General features: G+C 43.1%; 1 protein-coding gene across 22 annotated transcripts in view; it reads right to left on the reverse strand.

The window, feature by feature from the left end:
* KCNMA1 (potassium calcium-activated channel subfamily M alpha 1) overlaps positions 1-21,448 on the reverse strand; it is a 761,872-nt gene that overhangs the window by 156,931 nt on the left and 583,493 nt on the right. For all 22 annotated transcript variants that reach the window (XM_055080882.1, XM_055080883.1, XM_028481438.1 and 19 more), the window contains 2 exons: positions 15,105-15,173; positions 5,795-5,881 (listed from right to left, as the gene is read on the reverse strand). In XM_055080882.1, coding sequence (XP_054936857.1) covers positions 5,795-5,881; positions 15,105-15,173 — 156 coding nt within the window. The remainder of the gene's footprint in view (positions 1-5,794; positions 5,882-15,104; positions 15,174-21,448) is intronic.

The raw sequence follows: 21,448 nt of genomic DNA on the forward strand, positions 1-21,448 counted from the left end.
TCTCTTGTTGCGGAGCACGGGCTCCAGACGCGCAGGCTCAGTAGTTGTGGCTCACGGGCTTAGTTGCTCCACGGCATGTGGGACCTTCCCAGACCAGGGCTTGAACCCGTGTCCCCTGCATTGGCAGGCAGATTCTCAACCATTGCGCCACCAGAGAAGCCCCGGAGCACTATTTAAAATGCACAGGAATAGGGACTTCCCTGGTGGCACAGTGGTTAAGAATCTGCCTGCCGATGCAGGGGACACGGGTTCGATCCCTGGTTCGGGAAGGTCCCTCATGCTGTGGAGCAACTAAGCCCGTGTGCCACAACTACTGAGCCTGTGCTCTAGAGCCCGTGCTCTGCAACAAGAGAAGCCACCGCAATGAGAAGCCTGCGCACTGCAACAAAGAGTAGCCCCCGCTCGTTGCAACTAGAGAAAGGCCACATCCAGCAACGAAGACCCAACGCAGCCATAAATAAATAAATACATTAATTAATTAATTAAAAATAAAAAGTAAAATGCACAGGAATAAATGAAACAAAATAAAATGCACAGGGCCTAGAAGAATCGCACTGGGGGCCTGTGTCCTTTCAAAACTGGGGGATACTGTGATAAAATTCATTGGAACAGCCCTCTGGATAAGGCCATTAACAAAATGCTTGGCTCACCACCTTCACCATTCCCAACATGCAACTGAATGCCAGGGATAAACACAGTCTTTCCTTGACCCGGGCCATAAAGAAATAAACACAATTCTTGACCATTTTATTCTTGGTTCCTTTTTGTTTTTCACAGGACTTCATTTATGGCTGGTACTGGTTGGAAACCAACATTAAGACTCTGGGATCTGCGAGAGGTCTTGCAGATCTTGCAGTCAAAGTCCCTGGGACTCAGTGTCCTCATCTTTAAATTGAGGAGGTTGTGACCTTCCCAAAGTCATTCTGTCTGGACCTTGGCCAGCTCCAGGACTTCTAAATCCAAGCCCAAAGTTCTTTCCACCCTAGCAACTCATCCACTATTTAAATGACAGTTCTCATCCATCTTGCAAAAAGGGAAAGGTAGGGCTTCCCTGGTGGCGCAGTGGTTGAGAGTCCTCCTGCCGATGCAGGGGACACGGGTTCGTGCCCCGGTCCGGGAAGATCCCACATGCCGCGGAGCGGCTGGGCCCGTGAGCCATGGCCACTGGGCCTGCGCGTCCGGAGCCTGTGCTCCGCAACGGGAGAGGCCACAACAGTGAGAGGCCCGCGTACCTCAAAAAAAAAAAAAAAAAAAAAAAAAAAAAGGAAAGGTAGCTGACTGCTTGTCTGAGTGACAATGTGGCCAAGAACCCAATCCGTGATGACCTGCCTTGAAAGGGGAAGGACAGGAAAGGAGGAAGTGATTTCGCTTCCACTTCCTTTGGCCATTTTCTCCCCCATTTGATGCTACACATAATAATAACTGTAACAAAAATAACAGCTAGCATTTATAGAGCACAGATTATAGGCCAGGAGCTGTTCTAAGCATTTTATAAGCATTAACATATTTGATCCTCGAACTATCCTTTGAAGGAGATATTATTATCTCTGTTTTACAGATAAGGAAACTGAAGCACAGAGAGGTTAAGTGGCCTGCCCAAGGTCACACAGCTAAGAGTGGCAAAGCCAGGATTCAAATCCACACAGTCTAGTGCCGGAGCCCAAGGTCTTAACACATCTCTACTAAAGAGATAGTGAGAGGATGATGAGTCTGAAGAGACTATTGAAAAGATAAAGTATGATTACTTCATGAATGAAAGCTGGATTCTGAAAGTGAAATATTCGAAGGGCCAGACAGGTAAAGCTAATGAGTGGTGACCTGGAGACACCGCCCCCGCAACTGAAGGGAGCAGAGTACCTAAGCTCCAGCTGATTTTTTGCCAAGTGGCACTTCTCTGAAGGCACCATTCTCTTCCCCACGCATCCCTGCCTCTCATGCTCACCTGGCAAAGCCCCGCCCTACCGCACACCTGCACCCAAGCAGCTGAGCATTGCTGGGGAAAGGACACACCTCTGTGCCGACTGATCTCACTTGAAATCCACGGCTGTGGATTCCGGGGGCCTTTTCACACTCTTCGGGATTCCCCCCCACCCCCCCCCGTACCTTCTCCTCCCATGTCAATCCTCTCTGCCCTCCTCACCACTCCCTCTCCTCCCACCCCTTCTCCAAACAGCTGATGACCTGGCCCCATGCATCATCAAGACCAGATCTGCATCCTGCAAGGCTGGCCTTTAGGATCTCCTTGTCCTCAGGTTCTCCTGTGGTTTGGCCAATGGGAGGGCACAGAAGGAGACTGGAGGGTGGTCACTGAAATGGTAGTAGTGACATTTCTCTGCTGAAGGACACGGCTCCTGCCAGGCAGCCTTTCCTACACTACAATCTCTCTCTCCGGGTTCTGATAGCCCTCCTTCCCCTTGAGTCTGCAGATCCAGGGCTGAGAGTGGCTCCCCTCTGTTGCTAGCTCTGGGGTGCTTTGCCATCCCTTGTTAGTTTCCCTTAACTCTCTGCCCACAGCTTTATATGGATCCTTCATAAAACTCTCCTCCCTTTTCCCATTTAAGTGTGTCATCTGTTTCTCGCCAGGACCCTCACTGATACAGCGCCCAAATTTACATCTCCAGCCCTCACCTCTTCCCAGAATGCCAGAATCTCAGGTCCCGCTGGCTTTATGACATCTCCATGTGCATGTTTAGTATGTACTACCTGCCTATCCTAGTCCAAATAGAATTCTTGATTTCCTACCACCTCAAACTTGCTCTTTCCCCAGTTTTCCCCATCTCAGTAAGATGGAGCCACCATCCCCCCAACTGCATAAGCTCCAAATCTAGGCTCCATTTTTGATTTCTCTTCTTCCCCTCACTTCTTATACCCAGTTCATCAGTGGGTCCTACAGACTATCTAAAATATATCCTGAATTGCTCTTACTTCTCTCCACCTCCACTCACCAATCTAGCCCAAGCTATCATGTCCCACCTGAACCAGTCCGTGAGTCTGTTGGCCTCCTCTCCCACCCTACTACATCCTATCCTCTACCACGCAGATGGAAACACCTCTTAATAACACAAATCAGACGACATCACCCCCAGCTTAAAACCACCCATGACTCCATTTTATACTAACACAACCTCTGTAAAAAGTCCTATGGAAACGAGCTCCTGCCTTTCCCTCTAACCTCATCTAGCCCACTTTCTTCCCCTAGGCTCCCTGAACACGACAAAATTGTTCCCACCATGTCTCCTCTTCCCTTCTGATCCCTGTATGATGGATTCTTTCCCATCACCTCCATCTCTGCTCAGATCTTTGTTCCTCAGAGCAGCCGTCACTTACCTCCAATCTAAATCAGTGGCAGCTGCATTAATTCTTTGCACCGCGAATAAACAAAACTGCAGTTCTCTCCCTCCCAGAATGTGAGCCCATGAGAGCAGCATCTTCTCCCCACTGTTCAGAACTGCTTCCCTGGCACCTAGTACAGAGTGGCCTCAGAAGTGAGTGACCTACACACATTTGATAAATGAAGGAGTATGAGAACGCTTGGAGGCTTTCACTCCTCTTTTCCCAAAACAGTGCATCTGAAAAGTTTCTCTGAGCTACAATCCATTAACTTTTTCCGTTGCCTTTTTGCAGCAGAGGGTGCAAACTCAATACTAGATCATCATGATCTACTTTTCCATTTTTACAAAACTTGTTTAGTTTCCTTCAAACCTCCGATGTCCTTTCTGTGGTTTCCTGCAGTCTTCATCTATTCGAAATCCCCTAACTGACAGCATTTGCTCTTGACACATCACACACCATGGAAAATTACAGGCTGGTGTTGAGGCTGATTGTGTCAGCATGTATTTGTGAATACCATAAAGCACTGAAATGAGACATATTGCACTCCCTAATATAGGAGGTAATTTGTTTTTTGGACTGCCTGGTATTTGTGACATTCATTAGTGAGAGATGCAATAGGAAACAGAATTACACAAATGGGAGCTTCATATTATATTTGCTATCTGGGAGGTACATGTGATCGATGGTGCCGCTGTGCTCCCAACCCCCATGCATGGTGCTGAGATGCTGTTTCCAGCTTTTGTGCCTCGCAGTTTGGACGGGGGCACAACCTTCTCTCCCAGAAGACCTGGAGGGGCTTCAGTCTCATTTACTCTCACTTTCCTCTCTCAGGTGACCCCAGTTTCAGGGGGTACTCCTGGAAAAGGTGAGGATCCAGGAACTAGACAAGGAGGTTTTCCTCTTCCACACCTGAATAATGGCCATCCTTTCCCAATTTCCAGAAGTAAATTTAAATCATTAGATCCCTCAATCTCAAGGATATTTTTTTTTTTTTGCTTCTGCACCCCATTTTTTCCTAAAAGCTTTTATAACTCGTATGGCTAGTTTGTAAGAGTGGGTGAAGAAGAAGAAAATAAGTGTCAGTTATCAAATCTCATAGGTCTGTACTCAGCGTGGCAGGCTCACCTCTTGGCAAATAATTAAGAACATAAGCTCTGGAATGGGACTTCCTGGTTTTAAATTCTGACTTCACACTAGCAGTGTGGCTTTGGGTGAGTTAGTTAACCAACCTGTGCCTCCGTTTCCTCGCAGGTAAATGGGAATAGTAATGGTACCTGTCTGAGTTTGTCGAGAGGATTAAATGAGTTCATCAACACCTGGTACCCGGTTCTTAGAACAGGGCAGGCGCACATTGAACTCTGCATAAGAATTTGCTAGTATTATTAAGTGTGGTCGAAAATGTGGGCTTTAGAAAAGGAAAGACCAGTTCTAATTGGGCTCTGCCACCTGCTTATGTGCTTCATGGCCTTGAACAAATCATTTGTCTCAATCTCACAGATAAGGAAACCAAAGCCTGAAGAGCTTTAGAAGACCTACCTCATCAGGTTATTTTGAGGAGTAGCATTAAAGAACACAGATCACCTAGCACAGGCCTGGCTTTGAGGAGGAGCTCACTGAATGAAGACAATAGGCTTATATAAAAATGATAGATCTTGACAATTCATCATTTATTTAAAATATGTTATGTAACATTGTTGTTGAGCTGAGTGACCTGTCTGACCATCTGAGTCACATTTTCTACTAATAAGTTTTTCCTAGTTCACAGGCTAGAATCAAATATAACAATAATTCCATGGTGGTCTGCAAAAAACCCTATGATTTCCTGGGCTGCTGAAACAAGTTTGAGGATACTAATAAGAGTGTCATGAAACACTGAGGCCAATGAAATCCTGGGCTGTACCTACAGAGGCTTAAGAAGTGAACCTGACAACTTCAGCCACTTACCTAGAAGGCCACCAATAAAATTACAGCCGGTTTAGTATTTCACCTGAAATTAATCCACACCTTTTGAGATTCCACGTGGCACTTAAAGTAGAGAACGGTTAATTCTCGAGTACATCTGCCTGGATAATATTAAGTAAAGAGCACTAGACAAGGGGCCGGTTATCCTATGTTGTGTTGTTCTGGGTCATCAAGAATCAGGATGATCTTGAACAATCACTTAGGCTCCCTGGGACCCACTTTCCTCCCCTGGAAAATGAAAGAGCAGGTATCTAGGGCCTCCTAGGCCTAAAATGTTATTATTCTAATTCAAAGGTGTGAAATTGATTGTGTGAAGAGGAATCCATGGAAGCATTTGAAAGCACAGTCTCTTTTTCCTGAGATTCAGCACCATTTGATGCCCACAGACACGTTAAGAAGCTTCGGGGTTAGGGCCCGGTACACATTGAAAGCATATCTCAGTGGATGGAGATACATATGTCTGAGCCAAAAAGGAAGGCAAGTGAAAATAAACTCTTACCTTTTAACTTCTTTGGCATCGCTTGCGATGAAAAATCCTAAAGTACCTTCTTGGATCTTAAGGTGGTTTCCAGGATTAATTAATATACTGCTCAGTGAACAAAAACAAAGAAAGAAGACATAGTTATGAGGTTGTGTTCTGAAGAAAACCTTGAAGGCTACACCGTACTGTTAACTTTATAGGGGGCCCACTAGTCTAATGCTTTCCCCAGAGATTTTGTCTACAGCCTGACATCCACTGTCCCACACATTTAATTGGATAACGCCATCATAAAGGTCTGCTGCCCAGTTCCCAGGTTGGCATACTCCCAGTTGCAGATATCAAAGCAAATCCAGGTTTTAGGGCCAGGTTTGTACAATGGGATTGCCATGGGCTTCTGATTTGAAGCAAAGTTCCTAATAATATACCCTTTTGGAAATTGCTGTTGACGGTCAATGTTGAGTGTTACTGGTCCAATAGAGCTATGGCTACACTAATTTTCCATTAGATGACAGAGCATTAATGGGACCCCTATATGCATACAGAAACATACATATATGCACACCACATACTACTGCAGGGAATGGTACGGGACACCTGTAATCCATGCAGAAGCAAACAGAACATCTGCATGACATTGATAAGGACATGGAAGTGGATTCCATGTGCAGCCTAGGTAGAAAGAATTGGACCTACCCTAACAATGAGAAAGAAAAATGCCAGCAGTTGGAAATACTTAATAATTCCAGTCTGCTGTTTACAAAGATGTATGGGAGTGTTTGATTAAGGTATGTGTCTAGTATATCCTCATTGGGGCCAACTGTAATTAGAAAACGAATGCAAATTATCCCTAAAAAAACTTCCGCTGCGGGGAAGTATGAACCTAAATATACCCTGTCCTATTTCAAAGTGGTATAAATAGATTAGCTGACCAAGTTGCGTTTGGACTGACAGAAGAGATAAATGTATCCTAATCTAATAAATGGATGAAACAAACAAGTTTAATTGTCTTCAGATCAAAAGCAGAATACAGGGCTAGCTTACACAGAGACTGAGATGAGGCTTTGGGCTTAATGGACACGGAATTGAGGCATTGTAAATGCAGCACCAGATACGACAGAGGTATTCTTTGATCTGAAAGGCTGGTGTTTAAGGTAATAGATGTTTGGAATCAGGCCAAAGGGAGTCCTCAACTGTCTAAAACAATCAAAACAGAGAATGGTATTTAACGTGTAATCTTTTACTGCTGGTAAAACCATTACCGAAAAGGGCCGCGGCCAACAGAGTGACGTGTCTGTAGCAAGACAGGAAGGACGCAGATGAACCTTTGTTCTGTTCGGAGAACACACAGCAGATAATTACTGCAAAATGTCTGTGGTCACAAGAAGTTCCATCATTACCCATAACAAGACCTGACGGGGGAAACCAATCCTGTGACGTCGTCGCGATTAACACTAAATAATAGCAAGAGTCCATGAAGATTTGAGTGTCCTGCCCTAGAACCACAGACAACAGTGAGATTCCTCGCCCGTCAGGAAGCAGCAGGCCATGCTAACAGCACAGCTTGCGATGAGCAGAAGCTCCATACAGGCACCTCCCAATCACCCCTACAACAGCTCTTCACCTTGGTTTAAGAGCCCTCTGACTTTTCAGGATCATGGGAGGAAAAGGGTCAGAGTTTTTTCACAGTTTAGATGGATCCCTTTTTCAAATCCAAGTAAGTGGAATGTTGCAGAAAGGCAGGATGCTGGATTTTGCACTTTCCTACCCCCTTGCCTGCATGGCAGTTCTCCTGTGCCCTGGTTCTGCAATCAGAAATTATGTCCAGATTCCAGCCCTGCCATTCAGTAGCTGTCTGACTTTGGGCAAGGTACTAAATCTTCCTAGAACTCAATTGCCTCACCTATGAGATGGAGATGAAGATAAGCACAGTCTTTTTTCAGAGGATTAAGGGAGATGATGGACAGAAAGCTCAATGCATATTAGTGATTATTTTTATTATTTATTATTGCAAAAAAATGCCCCCAAAATTCCAAAATTATCACTTTAGCTGGCCCCATGGAATGGAACACAGGACTTCTTATCAAAATATCCTGTCTATAATGAGATAAAAAGTTACAGGGTGAAGAACTATACACTCCAGAATAATATACAGGGACATACACGGAAAGTTCTGGGTTCTTCTGGAGTTTAAAGGAACTAATTCCTTAAAGTTGGATAAGCCTACATTTTGATGTGTATTCATATAAGGGTGTAAAAAAAAGCTTCTGAGTGAAAAAAAATCCTATCATGATTTTAACAATGCAATTCAAAAGAGGAAATTTGACACTCATCAATGTCTTGGTGACATATATGCACAAAACAAGCCTCGCACAGAACCCTGTTTCCCTTTTTTACATCATACGCTTCATTAATTGCACCAGTGATCAAGCCCATTGTGTCATGGTTCCCATCAATGGAAAGTTTCTTTTCATTTCCTTTGTTCTTTAGCAACACTGAATAAGAATTGGCCTACAGTGAGAATTCGGGACTGTCATTCCGGAGATGGCAGGTTGAGATAATTTATTACAGCCTTCAAGCCTTGCTTTAGTCAAGTTAGTGTGGCGGAGGGGAAAGAGGTTGGGCACCGACGTAGAGCAGATTTGTGTTCAAATCTCAGTTTCGCTGCCGTTAAGGGGGCAGGTGCCTGTGTCGGGCAGCTGAGCTCAGGTCCTGGCCTTGGGCATGTACCTGCCGATAAACCTCACTCTCCTCATCTGTAAAATGGGGTGAATAATCACTAGCTTAAAGTGTCACTAAGAGAATTAAAGTACATACTATGTGCAGAGTGAGGGCCACATAGTAGGTTCTTAATACATGGTCACTATTAATAGTAAGCCAGGTAATTACAACAACTAAACAAGAGCTAGATAATCTCTCACAGCATCACAGCTCTCATTTTGTCTTTGGTGCTAATAAACTACCTAGGAGGCAACCCAGTGGCATTGAAAGACCTCTGTATCGACCGCAGTATCTGAAACATTTTATCTCCACGCCGCATCTGGAGATGGGCTCATTTGGACTGCCTATTGGTTGCACAGTGGAGTATCTCTCTGTTCTTTAAACCTTATGGCTGACTGTTAAGGTACCGAAAGCACCTCCAAGGACATCACTGACCGTGGGATTTCAGGATGCCCTCTAGTTCTCTTCTGGACATGGGGGAGAGGCTTTACATCATCTCTATGTAATGATGTGAGGCTGAATCATTTGCAGTATACCGATCAGGCTAAGGCAGCCTTCTGGGCAGGAACTGAAAGACTGAGGTCAGCTCTCGAGAACAATGAAGGAAAGACATCCAGATACATAAGGAAGCTCGTTGTGCTGGATTCCGCTCACAGATTTAAGGGTTTGGTAAAGAAGCAGGTGTCCCTGATTTCAGGGGACCTTTTGCATGTAATACTTCCTGCGTAAGGGTACTAAGTTTCAAAGTCTCTCTGAGGAAATATGTTACTCTTTTTGATATGTTAGACATTGAGTCTTCTATCCACATTCTAAATCTAGAAAGCTTAAATAGAGTAAATCCTCCTCTCTTTGAAAATATAAAAAGATAAGGATCCTAGACAGAAGTAACTTTTTTTCCTGCCAAATGCCTGCTACCCTTAGAATATGTTATTGACCTTCTAATGGGAATATGTAAATCTTGCCAAAGATCTTTGATCCCAAAAGACTATCCAATGTTAAGTTTGTGTGGCTCCTATGGCTGCCAAAAGTCTCCCTCCTTGTGCCTCACTTTAAATCAGGCTTTTGCTCCAATTTTGTCTAATTCACTAGCTTATCAGAGATAAACTTCAAGATGTGTCATGTGAAGAATCAAGAAAATCTCTAAGAAAAAAGTCCATATATCAATTAGCAGAATTCCAATGGGGACATCTTCTTGGCAGGGGTGGACTTTCTCTCAGTTCAAGGAACTACAAATTATCCTCTTTCTTTTATGACCTTGTTAATTTCAACTGAAACCATTCAGTAACAGCTGGAGGCAAAGGGCTGGTGTGGTCCCTTCCCCACCGATTCTTGCTCGCTCTCTCTTTTTTTTCCTTTGCTCTCAAACTAGTTTTGTATCTAGACTTATTCTTTGGCCCCTTATCCACTCTATGAAGCAAAGATGTATTTTCTGTAGGGAACCCATAGTTAAGTAAAAGAGTGAAAAACATAATCCTATTTTATTTACTTTTGTAAACAAGTTTCTCAGAGTAGCCAGTTTGGAACCCTGAATGCAACAGGCACGTTTCAACTATCTGTTGAACGAATGAAAACCATAAGCAGTGGTCTCAGTTCCAAAAGTGTCTTCCTTCCCTCTCTAATAAAGAGAAAGGTAGTCACAGCTGTTCTTTCAAAGAGCAAGCTGCAATTCTTACCAGTCGGGCCTATCAAAGGAGTGACCACACCTCTTCTAGGGGGTTGGCAAATGAGCTAAGAATCTCCCAGGTGCATTAAGTATAAATATGTAAATATACAGAGATATAAACGGCATGTCACTTGGGGAGCTGGAACAATTGATTTCAATATTGAAAACACCACTCACTTAGAAACTGAAATGTCAGTTCCTACACATGAAATACATTCACATGAAACTGCTAGCGGGGCTCAGTCTAACAGGGAAACATCCCGTCGGGTTCCTCCGGGAAGGGAGCTCCAGCTCACAAGATGCAACTCATTTCACGGTATACCTCTTGCTGAACATTGGTCAGGTTGGAGATTTGGGGCTTGATGGGGCAAAATGATTTATTCCCTTTCTCCACCACTTATGCATAACAACTGGGAAACATCTAGTTATCTCTTCTTCAATCATCATAAACTTTACTTGTTTGCTGTTTTTGGAGACAACCAAGGATCAGTAACTCAACGGAAACAGATACTTTTTAAAAGGAAACTTTTATCCATTGTGGATAAATATGACAGGTGCATATTTCTCTCCTCCCCACCCCCCAATTTTGATAGGTGTAGCGTACCATTCCCTGAGCAATTACAAAAATATCACTCACATGAGAAGATAGTTTGTACTTGATAACATGGTAATTATATCTGTGTCTAGCAAGCTAATGGGACTTCATTAACTAGAGCAAGAAGATAAGAACCATCTAGAACTTCAGCTCATGCTGTGCCCAGATGAATCGTGTCACTGGGAAGTGGCCTTTCTGACCACACAAGGTCATAGATGATTGCTGTTGCGTGGGACTCTGTTTGACCCAATTGGTGCCCTGCGGTTTATGGGCTGTGCTAGGGCACAGCCTACAGAAACCCCAAATCTCAAATCTTATTGCCTTTCTGACACTTTTCATTACTTCTATGCTTTAAAATATATTCTGCTGGAGTCCCACACAACTAGACTCACGCACTTTTCTTACAGAATATATGTAAGAGTACAGTGTGTAGTCTATGCTTCAATATAGTTGAGCCCAATTCACTGCCACAGAGACAGCATAATAAAGATTGCCCCCAGCTGGTCACACTCAAATGACTGCCACTGTGGTCTGCCAGTGACAGGGGCAAGGACTTGTTTAGCCTGAATCCATCTCAATAATTTTAGAAATGGCATTTTTAAATCTATTTTGCACATAAGGAAAAGAGTAGCCATACGGGATGGGGAAGAGAGTTAATTTGGGAAGGACCGTGCTGGATATTTGGTTCTGGGAGCAAGCGGTGTCACTTTCTGATACGCTTCAGGACAAGTCATGCCTACATCACAACATGCCTTCACCACAAGATAAAAGCACTCAAAGACCAAAAGCCAACAGCAGAGGTGCAACCACTGTGGACCTTTGAAGATGCAAAGTGTTGCAGTAACTTCTCGCAGTTGGATCATATCAATAATACCAAACTGACAGGAAGCCACCTCTACTCAAGAAAATCACAGAAGAATCTGACTTTGGAAAGAGTTCCAGACAAATACACACACACACACACACACACACACACACACACACACACACACACACACAATTACAAACACAAACACATGACAGTGATTACAATCACAGAGCAAGACAACTCTAGAGAAGATGAACGAGTAGGCATCTCAATAGTATGTTTTCAACAGTACTGTCTTCGAGAAAACGACATTGGAAATATTAACCCAAAAAGTTGAAAAAAAAAAATCTATCGATGAGGATCTGGTCATGCTTCGTGCAACATAAAACAGCAGCAAAACAGGGTGAGGTCACATGGTGAAAGCTGAGATACTTCATAGTAAGAAATATGCCCAAACACACTGGGAAGAAAGAAAGCCATGATGAGTTCATCTCAGTACACAGTACTCATTCAGTAAATCAAATGTGATGATCTGGAGAGTTAGTCGCAGTGTTCTAAGTCTGTACCGAGTACTGGCCCAGAGAGAAAGTATGCCAAATGTTATCATCAAAATTAGCATAAGGAAAAAGAGTTAAGTGTAAGGGCTTGGTCTCTGTTTTGTGGATAAAAGGACACAAATTCAGCTCTACAAACTGGAAACCGGACACAGGGCAAAGGAGGTCACTAGGAACGTGGATGTGGTATGCAGACAAATGGCACCAAGACACATCAGGACAGGACAGAAACAGACACCGAGGGTTGGAGAGAAGCGTCCTCCTTTATCAACTCTAATAGCATTTGTTCCCATTGGTGGTGCCATGACTGAAAACAGGATTGGGCCTCTGTTTTTGTGTAGGTTTCCTGCAAAGAAGTTAGTGCGTCATCCAAAAGAATCAACAAATCAAACAAGAAAAGCAATATGCTACTTTCAATTTTTATGGACTCTGGTTGGAGAGGTTTGTATATAAAAATACATATATATACATATATATGTATGTACTAGACAAGGGAACGAGATTATATATACATATACACATATATGTATAATCTCTGTCTTCCTGAATTCTTGGCAAAGGGTTAGTCCTGTGGTTAGACGTGAAGACGGAGGGTGGAAGTTGGGAGGAAAGTTAACGAAGAGAGCATACCGCTTTCGGCTTCTGCAAAACGACAAGAAAAGAATTGAAAATCAAACAATTGGATAATCAATTGACTGACACCAGAAGGATAGAAGGAATAAAACCTTTGTTTCAAATTATCTGAAGGATGTGTGTGAAAACAAGGTTTTTCAACAAAGCATGGAAACAGTTTCATGGGATAACAGCAACGAAGGAGGCAGTTCACACAGGTCGGAGGCACGGGGTGGGCGTGGAAAAGAGAAGCAGGGTTCTCCGAATTTTCACACCCGATCACTTAGGAAATGGGAGAGGAAGGGAAAGGGGACATTTTAAAATGAAAAACAAAATCAAAACTATTATCTCAGGAAGGTCAGAAACTCAGTTCTTTTTAACACGGATATTGTGTGTAAGTCCTGTGTTTTCTCGGAGACATGATCCACATTCCCTCCAGCACACCTTTTTCCAAAAGAACCAATGTGCTTCCACACTGAGACCAAGCCACGTTTGAGGATTAAAGCTGGCAGCTGCACACAGAAAGCCAAAACCAAGCCAAACAAGTTCTTTTCTCCCTTTTCTGAAAAAGAAAATTCTAAAAAAACTGTATGTATAAATCTGGCTTCGTTGAAAACATCTCAGATTTGTGAATTAATGGGAACAGCCATCAAAGAAAAGACTGTGTCTTCAGAGAAAGCTCTGAGTTATTTTTCTTAGAATGGTGACAGTGGATTCACACCGAACCATTAACAGCCTTTCTCTCTCCCTCCTTGTGACCAAAAGGTGGCAGGTGGAAGATGGCTGGTCAAGGTTCAGGGTGCAGTCTACTGCCATGAAATTATTCCAGAATGGTGGAGAAGCGCTATTCAGAATCACTTGCATCGTGACTCTTTTTTTTTTTTTATAAGAGATGCACAGAAGTGTTAAAGAGAGAACACTGAATTACACAAAGATTTACTGACTTGGCAACATGAAGAATATCATTTGCAGAAACCCAGGATACACATTTCCCCTACACAGGTACAGGTGTATATTGGCAACAACATGGGCAAGCCGCAATCCCAGGAACATCCACCTTACCTGCTGAACAGCAAAGAGCCAAGGATTCTCGGGTTTTTTGCAAATAATATTTTTCACTTTGCCACCACAGAGAAGGAAAATGTATATCTGCATAAATAGTTGTTAACTGATACAACCATGGTCTACCATGTGGCCACCAAATCTACCATTTTGTCTTCCGTTTGGTGGATTTGGATTTTCAAAATAGTTTAACATGTGATCAGATTGACTTTGTGAGCAATCTGATCTGGTGGTTAAGGCAACAGAGAACATCGGATTGACTGGCTTCAATCCAGTGCTTGTTTTGTTTTTTGTTTTTTTGGTCATAGAGACACGGAGTGCACATTTGGGGCTTTATTGAGTCATTCACCCAGATAATGAAAACTCCTTAAATGATGATAGCAGGAACCTTCTAGTCTTGCCCTGCACTCTGCTCAGTTATTAAGGTGTATGTTGGAGGGTATCTGCACCCTTCCCTTGGGCACCTAAAGGAAGACTTTTTAGCATAGCTAGGAAAAAAGCATGGTTGTCCTTTCAGAGGACACAAGCCTGAGCATTTCTCAGTGAGCTCTCTTCCAAAACTATTGATAAGAACTGGGGAGCAAAAATCATCTCTCTTATGTCTGTAATGCATACAGTACTCCAACAAAATTCCTTGTTAATGCAATGCTTCCTTCTTTCAGTGCAAACTCATATATTGACTGGGGTGTTATCTATTTCGACCAGACCCAGTCCCTCATCAGTCTGATTTGCACATAATTAAGTCCAAAATAAATACATAAAGAGGGCTCCTGCCTCCAAGCCCTGCTCTCCTGGCTAATTTACATGAAGCTGATATTCATGCCACACGGATTTCAGTTGCACCGGGAGAGAAACATATGGTACACAATAGGCTGCTTGTAATGTGGCTATCAAGAGAGCTGGAAACTCCCATCACGACTCTGCCCCATGCCTGCGATGGAGGAGGCCAGAGTCCACCTGCTTTTTGATCACAGCAGTAAAAATGGGTTTAAGGGCAGGGTCTGTCCCTGGTTTTATACTTAGAGGGTGAAAAGTGTAAGTTGGCATGATTGGTTAGAGATCTGGATGCCTCATCCCTTTCCCCCGGAAAAATACTCTTTGGGTGTCCAGTGGGGCTTGGGATGCCAGGCGTGTCTGGGATAGAAGCGGCAATGTCTACCTGAACACACCTTGAAATGTGCCTTCGAGTCAGAGAGGTGTTGCCTTAGGGTTCCGAACAAATAAATAATGCGTAAGAAAGAAGTGCACTGAACGTTCCCGGGCTGCACTCTTACCATCATAAACGTCAGCCAGCCGCTGGGTCAGGGCAAACTTACCGGCTCTCTCGGTTGGCGGACTTGTACTCAATGGCTATCATTAGAAGCTTGAGCTTCACAAAACACAGCCTGCAATGAGACGGAGACACCTCGCAGTCAGTGCTTCAGAAGGACCAGAGCCACAGAACACACACCGTTACGACCTTTCCATCTCCTGATGCGGTCATTACCCAAGGGACCCCCATTCTACAGTCACTGTGCCAGAGGGAGGGGGATGTGAGCCACACCTCCCCATCCTCCCCATTAAACTTGATTTCTCACAAGTGATAAGGTGCTGAATGTTCAAAGTGCAGATTGCACTCAGGTCTGGATGTCCAGACACAGACCTGAAGCAGGGATTTGTGCCCGGGGATTTATGCTGGGCCAGATTCATTAGTTACTCGGTTGGGTAGTAAAATGTTAACTGCAGGGGGAGGGAGGTATTTGGAGCAGCTGGGCCTGTTATCTGGATTCCATTTCGGTCTTTTGTACAAATGGATCGTATTGTTGTTCTGAGCAGACCCCTGTGCGCTCGGAATGATGGTAATAATCCTTAGCCTCCGTGATGGTAATAATCCCAGCACATGACGACGGCACTGTTAACTCCTGGCTCCATCCAAGCTGCCTCACCACATCTGCCCGGCAATGAGAGGATCTGGGTAAAGAGCCTTCTAGGGAGTGGAAAGAGCAAGTGCAAGGGCCCTTAGGTAGGAGGGAAGTCGGGGTGTTTGAGGACCAGCATTAAGGCCCGCGAGGCTGCAGCTGAGTGTGCAAAGTCGAGAGTGACAGTGATTAGGTCAGGGAACTAGGTGGGAACAAGATCATGAAGACTTTGCCGGCTACAGCAAGGAATCTGCAGCTTATTCTAAGCGGGATGGGAGTCTCTGGCTTGGTTCTAAATAGAAAAGTGACACAATCAGATGCACTGGACCCGTGTATGTGTTGCTTGCAGGTAAGGTGCTGGTGAAGGCCTCAAGCTCTGCAGTGGGAATACGACCAATCGCTCATTCCTGCCTGGGAGGTCATGATCCCCTGCATTGCTGTAAACAGACAGTCAGATTTCAAAGGACCACTTCCATCCAGGCGTATTTGGGCTCTCCCAGTGATTTGCAGATTTTCTGATTCCTGCCAGCAGACTCTAATGACCTGGGTTTTGTGCTGATTATGCAGTTTGCTGAAACACCAAGCCACATACCCAACTACAGTTGGAAAAATGCTCTTCTTAATTTACGTTCCATAGAGCACTGCTAACACATACCCTTTACGGGGCTGTTACCTCTGGAGCTTAAATTGTTTAAAATATCAGGTGGCTTATGCAGTATTTGTTGAAACAAATTACCAGATTAAGTAACCACTTTCTAATGTAAATAACAACTAAGTGCCAAACTCTAGGAGAAGGCTGATCTTAACTTAGCATAGATCATGAAGATGCTGATTTGCTGAAATCCTGTGAGCAATGGCCACTCCGATTTGGGATTCTGGTGGTTCATGGGATCAAGAATCTTAATTGCTTTAATGACCTGATCCTATTGGTGAGAAGGGAAGAAACAGTTCATAGTAATCGTGGATTATGTCTTCCTAGCTACTACGATATCATTTACCACTTAGATATAAAAAGAAAGGCGCTTCCTAACTCAGAAAAGTCAATAAAATCTACATGGCCTTGGGCATATTCCTTACCTAGCACAGGGCGGACCAGCCCATCTGAGTCCTCTTTTGTAACTTTCAAATCAATATCTAAAGTTTTTCTACACGGCCTTATAGAAGCCTCTTTTTAAGAATGCTCTGACCTAAAACAAGCCTTTGTTCACTGGCCAAAGGGACTAAGAAGAGAGGGACAGAGTGATGTAAACAAAGTGATCAGGGGCAGACCTTGGAGATATTGTGGGTTCGGTCCAGGCCACCACAATAAAGCAATTATCACAATAAAGCAAGTAAGGTGAAGTTTTTGGTTTCCCAGTGTATATAAAAGTTATGTTTACCCTATAGTCTATTAGTGTGCAATAGCATTATGTCTAAAAAATCAATGAACACACCTTAATTAAAAAATACTCTATTGCTAAAAAAAACCCAAAACAATTACAATAGTAACATCAAAGATCACTGATCACAGATCACCATAACAAATATAGTAATAATGAAAAAGTTTGAAATATTGTGAGAATTACCAAAATGTGACACAGAGACATGAAGTGAGCCAACACTGTTGGAAAAATGGCACTGACAGTCCTGCTTGAACAGGGTTGCCACAAAACCTTCAATTTGTAAAAAAAAAAAAAAAAAAAAAAAAAAAATATGCAGTATCTGCAAAGTGCAATAAAGCCAAGTGTAATAAAAAGAGGTATGCCTGTACATGCAAACAGTGCCACAACCATAGATTTTCAGACTCAGGCACTTCAAGATTGGCTGGTCCTGCCCTTCTAGTACAGATAACAAACTGAGGTCCAAAGAAGGAAAAGCAATTTGTTCAAGGTTAAATGGCCTTTATGGAGAAACGCCAAAAGTGGAAATCAAACAACTTGTTCAAGGTTAAACAATTTTCATGTAGAAATGCATAACAAATATAGTAATAATGAAAAAGTTTGAAATATTGTGAGAATTACCAAAATGTGACACAGAGACATGAAGTGAGCCAACACTGTTGGAAAAATGGCACTGACAGTCCTGCTTGAACAGGGTTGCCACAAAACCTTCAATTTGTAAAAAAAAAAAAAAAAAAAAAAAAAAAATATGCAGTATCTGCAAAGTGCAATAAAGCCAAGTGTAATAAAAAGAGGTATGCCTGTACATGCAAACAGTGCCACAACCATAGATTTTCAGACTCAGGCACTTCAAGATTGGCTGGTCCTGCCCTTCTAGTACAGATAACAAACTGAGGTCCAAAGAAGGAAAAGCAATTTGTTCAAGGTTAAATGGCCTTTATGGAGAAACGCCAAAAGTGGAAATCAAACAACTTGTTCAAGGTTAAACAATTTTCATGTAGAAATGTCAAAAGTGGAAATCAAGTCTCAAGGCAGTATGCTACACAGATGCTTCTTATAAAAGCAAAGGAAATGAAGTGGTTGCCAGAAACCCAACATGCAGACATGTTCTGTTTGGTCAGTACAGCATTTAAGAAAAAAAAAAAAAAATTCTAGAATTAGGTACCGACAGGTGATTTCATATAAAAGCGAGCTTTTCAGCTTTCCTTGATAAATCAGATATGGCCATACTGGAGCCACATTCCATACGGCTAAAAGGGACTGGAGCTGCAAAGCACTTACCCCTCTGGATGGGACATGTGCTCTCCAATGTGCCACAGTCTCCACCACCCCCTATTGTCTGGGAACTCCTCATTCTAACTCTTTGTTGCTAACTGCCTGCCCCCTATGGGCACCTAAGCTATTACTCCCTACTCTAGTTGAGTATCCTCTGGATGTCTGCGAAGTACAAATCTTGAGTAATTTACAATTTACACCGGAAACAGAACTACGTCTCTCCCTGTTTAAAATCACAGGTTTTCGTGAGTTCCTGCCACAGAGAATTGGCGAAGGTCAGGGTGCTGGGCTTAAGGCTGCAGCTCAGGTACAGCCTCTGTTGTGCTTCTGCGGGGAAGGGCAGATCAAGGTGAGTAAACAGGGAGTGGGTACGGTGGGGTGTGGTAATTACTTGCTTACTTGACTCTCTGCCCTTTGCAAAATGCAGAGTCAGCTTTCAGTAAATGCTGATTAAGTAAGTGTATGAAAGAATGGGGAGCAGACTCTCATGAGTTGCTAGAATTATCTACAACAGATAAAGTGGTAAACTAGGAAAGTCTAGTTTAGGCAGAGAAAGCTTGGAAGTGAGCTAGCCATCGTGAAACGAGATGCTTTTTAACTTGGTGGATAGAAGCAGACAGATAGGAAAAGAAGGGCGTACAAGGGAATGATAGCAGTGATATGCTCTGGGAATCTAATGTTTGCCTTCAATCCGCTATGACATGAGGTAAGTACAATTTTAAGATAGAGACAGCGATTTCTCCTTGGAACCCTCTGCAGATCCTGTTACAAAGGATGTGCCTTTGGACCACTTAGAATTGATGTCCTGAAATTAAATATTTACTTGCATCATTTACACCATTTTTCTGGTAAAGCAAAATGGGTTTTTGCTCATCCAATCCTTAAAGTCATTCTTATGGCTTAAACATACACAGACCTGGGGTGGGAAAGAGAAAGGAGGCTTAGCGTGAGGTAGAGTATAAGAGAGAAACAAGGTAACTTCCACAATGTGACAAACAGGATGAAATCAGCCATAAGTTAGCAAGAATTTAATTCCTGGTTTCTAAAATAAAATGTCCCAGTATGTCCAATGCAGAAAGTTGCCACTTGTTGCAAAAATAATTACAGGGGAATAGAAATGACTTCTTTTTTCAAGGAAAAAAGTTAGATTGCTTTCTTGATAATTATTAAGTAGAGGTCTACCAAATTTGACAACATTATACAAAGCCCTCTTTTTCTTTTTTTCTTTACTGCCAGCATCATCTGTTAACTACAGTAGTTTCAACCCAAATGTTCCTGAACAAAGGCTCTTAAGAATTAGAGTCCAACTGTTTCTACCTACCCAGAGGGAAATAAATTGTTCTTGCTATTAAATCAGCCCTCTTGACTAGAAAGATTGCTGGCTGGTGTGAATTAAGCATAGAAACCTGTCGTAGAGTTTGCACCTTCTAATGTGTTCAGGAAGGGTATGCAAAGGTGTGGTTTGCGGCTGCCAAAGATGACTCACCTAGAAGTGAAGTGGCAAGGACAGAAGAGGCAGCTTTCACTGTGCTCCCCAAACCCAGCTCCACCCCAAAGCGCCAGCCCCTCTTCAGTTGTCCAGAGGGACCCTGGGAATGTCAGGCTGATACATGTAATCAGAGTAGATGAGGATGTAAATACTGCGCATTGGGGAACCAGATCTTTAGGATCTAGGGGCTAAAATGAAAAAAAGATTCACATTTAGGAGATCTGATTTAAAATGATAGGCTGTCAAAATGGGAACATCTAGTTAAAGAAAATTTGAACCAGCGGGATTTGTAAGACTCAGCACCAGGAAAATGGAAGTGATTTAAAATGCCCACGAAAATGTTGTTCAGATTTCCCAGCAGCTTTCATAGAGGTGGAGTGGGAAGGCTTTAGAACACCCTCACCTTCGAACACACCCACTCTCATAATATCTCCACTAGCACACCTAAGACACTTGAAGTTAAATATAATTACATTCTTTCATATGGACAATTAACATTTGCCTAAAATGTCAGTAAATGCATTTTTTAGAAAGCTTTGCTATTATGATTACTCAGAAATATAAAATGTAAACTGTGTGTCTGCCATGTGTACCCAGCATCAAGTCAAGCCCCAGTATTTCCTACTGGACTGCCTCCCTGACCCTTCCTGCAGAGAATTCTAGAATTGCCACTGCCTCCATAGCCTTCGATTAAGGGTTTTAATAGATTTATCGCCACTGGTTTATTCACATGTGGAAGGATTATCGGTCATCTTCTGAATCCCTGTAACAGAAATAATCATAAACGTTGTATTCCTATCTGTGTTCATATATGCTCAGTCCTAATTATAATACCCCCAAATAATTGGATGAATAGGGCCAGTTCTTTGAGGAAAAATATGTTTTAAAGATGAGACTCATGCCTCTCCATAAAGTCTCATAAAATGTTCATTTCTGCAGCCTGGCTAAATAAATCTACCATATAACAATAGAATCTGCTGACTTCTTTCTGCTCCATGTTCAAATTCGGATACCTTTCTCTAAGAACTACTGATTTCACAGAAATCAAGTGAAACTAGCTGTAGCTTTCACTGGGCAAGAGACCCAGCTTTCTCTAGGCAGTCTTAAATTTAAGTTTCCTCAAGTGCCTTCCCTGGGAAGATCTGTCCATGTCAAACAACACAGGACGAGAGCGTGATTTTCTCAATGTTAGGGCCCCGAATGCGGGTGGATGAGGGGAAGGAGAACCATGCCTTGCAGACCCCGCACTGTCTAAACCAGCACAGAAGCGTCCAGGCTTGCATTTGGGCCGGAGGGCAGAACTCCTGCCCTTTAGCATAGGGAAGATCTGGTCAGAGTTCCTCAAACTACCTAGGCATTAAATACTCCACATCAAATCTGAATTGTAACAGCTGCAGGGGGACACAGAGACACGCAGTATTTCAAATACATCTTTTGTCCTAATCCCCTCTGAGCTATAAAACCTGATACAATTAAGCGTTTATATTTTGCAAGTGATGACTGACTGACTGATCTGCTCACCATGAGATTCAGGACCTGGCACAGGGCATTCTTGCAGTAGCCAAACCTGTGAACCTGTGGCTTCCTCCGCTCATCTTTCCCCACCTCCCTCCTCTGCC

The sequence above is a fragment of the Physeter macrocephalus genome, chromosome 20 (genome assembly GCF_002837175.3).
Source record: "Physeter macrocephalus isolate SW-GA chromosome 20, ASM283717v5, whole genome shotgun sequence".
Taxonomy (NCBI): Eukaryota; Metazoa; Chordata; class Mammalia; order Artiodactyla; family Physeteridae; genus Physeter; species Physeter macrocephalus.